The sequence below is a fragment of the Galeopterus variegatus genome, unplaced genomic scaffold (genome assembly GCF_000696425.1).
Source record: "Galeopterus variegatus unplaced genomic scaffold, G_variegatus-3.0.2 Scaffold70669, whole genome shotgun sequence".
NCBI classification, from domain to species: Eukaryota; Metazoa; Chordata; class Mammalia; order Dermoptera; family Cynocephalidae; genus Galeopterus; species Galeopterus variegatus.
Window position 1 is genome coordinate 1 of NW_007796780.1, and position 1,381 is coordinate 1,381.

At 58.9% G+C, this 1,381-nt stretch overlaps 1 protein-coding gene across 1 annotated transcript; it reads right to left on the minus strand.

Moving 5' to 3' along the window:
* Positions 1-315: 315 nt before the first annotated feature.
* LOC103584627 (protein kinase C and casein kinase substrate in neurons protein 3-like) lies at positions 316-1,274 on the minus strand (the record flags this gene model as incomplete). Its single annotated transcript, XM_008565557.1, has 3 exons — positions 316-437; positions 849-985; positions 1,154-1,274. Coding segments are annotated over 3 exons (380 nt in total), but the record flags the coding sequence as incomplete, so codon positions are not given.
* Between the last annotated feature and the right edge of the window lie 107 nt (positions 1,275-1,381).

A 1,381-nucleotide genomic window follows, 5' to 3' on the forward strand; every position in this document is an offset into this window, starting at 1 on the left:
GGTCACTGCCAATTGCCCTGGCCCAGCTCCTGTTCCCGCAGCTCGGTCAAGGACCAAGGGGGGTGGGGTAATAAGAGAGCCCAGCTGGGAGAAGAGACATGGCTCAGGCAGAGGGAGGACAAAGTCAGCAAGTGGCCCCACTCCAGACCCCGAAGGCAGCAATCAGGCCCCAAATGGCTGGACCCAGAACAGCCTGAACAGCCAGAGAACTGGCCCTTGAGAAGTGGGTATGTGGCTTCCCTTTCCACACCCCTGCTCAGGCAGGTAAGGCTGTACTGAAACCTAGAAAGGAACAGGAAAGGGGTCCCAGGGTACCTGCTCGGAAGCTCAGCTCATCAGCTTCCTGGCCCGCGTAGTCATACAGTGCACGCACCCGCACCCCAGTGGCAGCCTTCCGTGGACACTCCTCATCTGACCACTCCTCATCCTGCCCACTGCTACACAGGGGAGGCAGAAGGAGGCAGCTCAGGGCCCAAGGAACACCCTGGGCTAGATCTCTCACCTAGGACTCGAGACAAAGGGCTTTCCCCCATGGAGGAACCCTGGAGAGGCAGGTCGGGAGGAACTGAAAGATTCTAGTCCCACCCCTGCCACTCATGACTGTGAGCTCAGGTGCAGTTTCTGCCACACAGAGCTGACATGAGGAGTGAGAGGGAACGTGGGACATGCCTGGCAGATCTAAACCATGAAACCTGGTATCATTATAACTACCAAGCAGGCCCTAAGGTCTGTGCCACTAATTTTCAACACACTTCAGAGTTGAGGGGAATGAAGAAAAAGAGCTAGAGGAAAGGAGGGCAGGGCAGGAGGCAGAGCTGTTTCTTCACAGCCAGGCCCCTGGCTCTCACCCTGGGGACCCCAGGGACTGGGGTGGGGGTGCAGTGCCATCTCCTGTGGGCACGATGCTGGTCAGAGTAACCTCATCGGGGCTCCGGCCACCCTTCTCCTTCCGACTGATTGTCCTCTGTGTGTCCAAGGACCACTCCTATGGGAACAGTGCTGAGGGTCAGGCTGGGCTGCAGCTGTGGTGGCAGCCAGGGCCATCCAGACCACATTCATCTACTTCATCCCCAGCCCTGGCTCCACTCCTGACACCCAGGCTAAGCCCAATGGGAGCCCAGCTCCCAGCTCCACCCAGTTTGGAACAACGTACCTCAAACTGTGGCCAGTTCATGGCCATGCCAGGCCCGTGGGTGCTGCGCCACCAGCGCAGATCTTCTTCATCACTGGTTGCCTCAATACTATGGTGCAAGTCGCGGTGGAGTTCATGGAACCTATGGCCCGAGGCACATTCTCAAACTGAGAAGTCCTGGGACCCTATACCCCCCAATCCCATTCAGCCCAGCCGGAGCCCAGGGGAGCTGGCAGGGGGCGGGGGGGA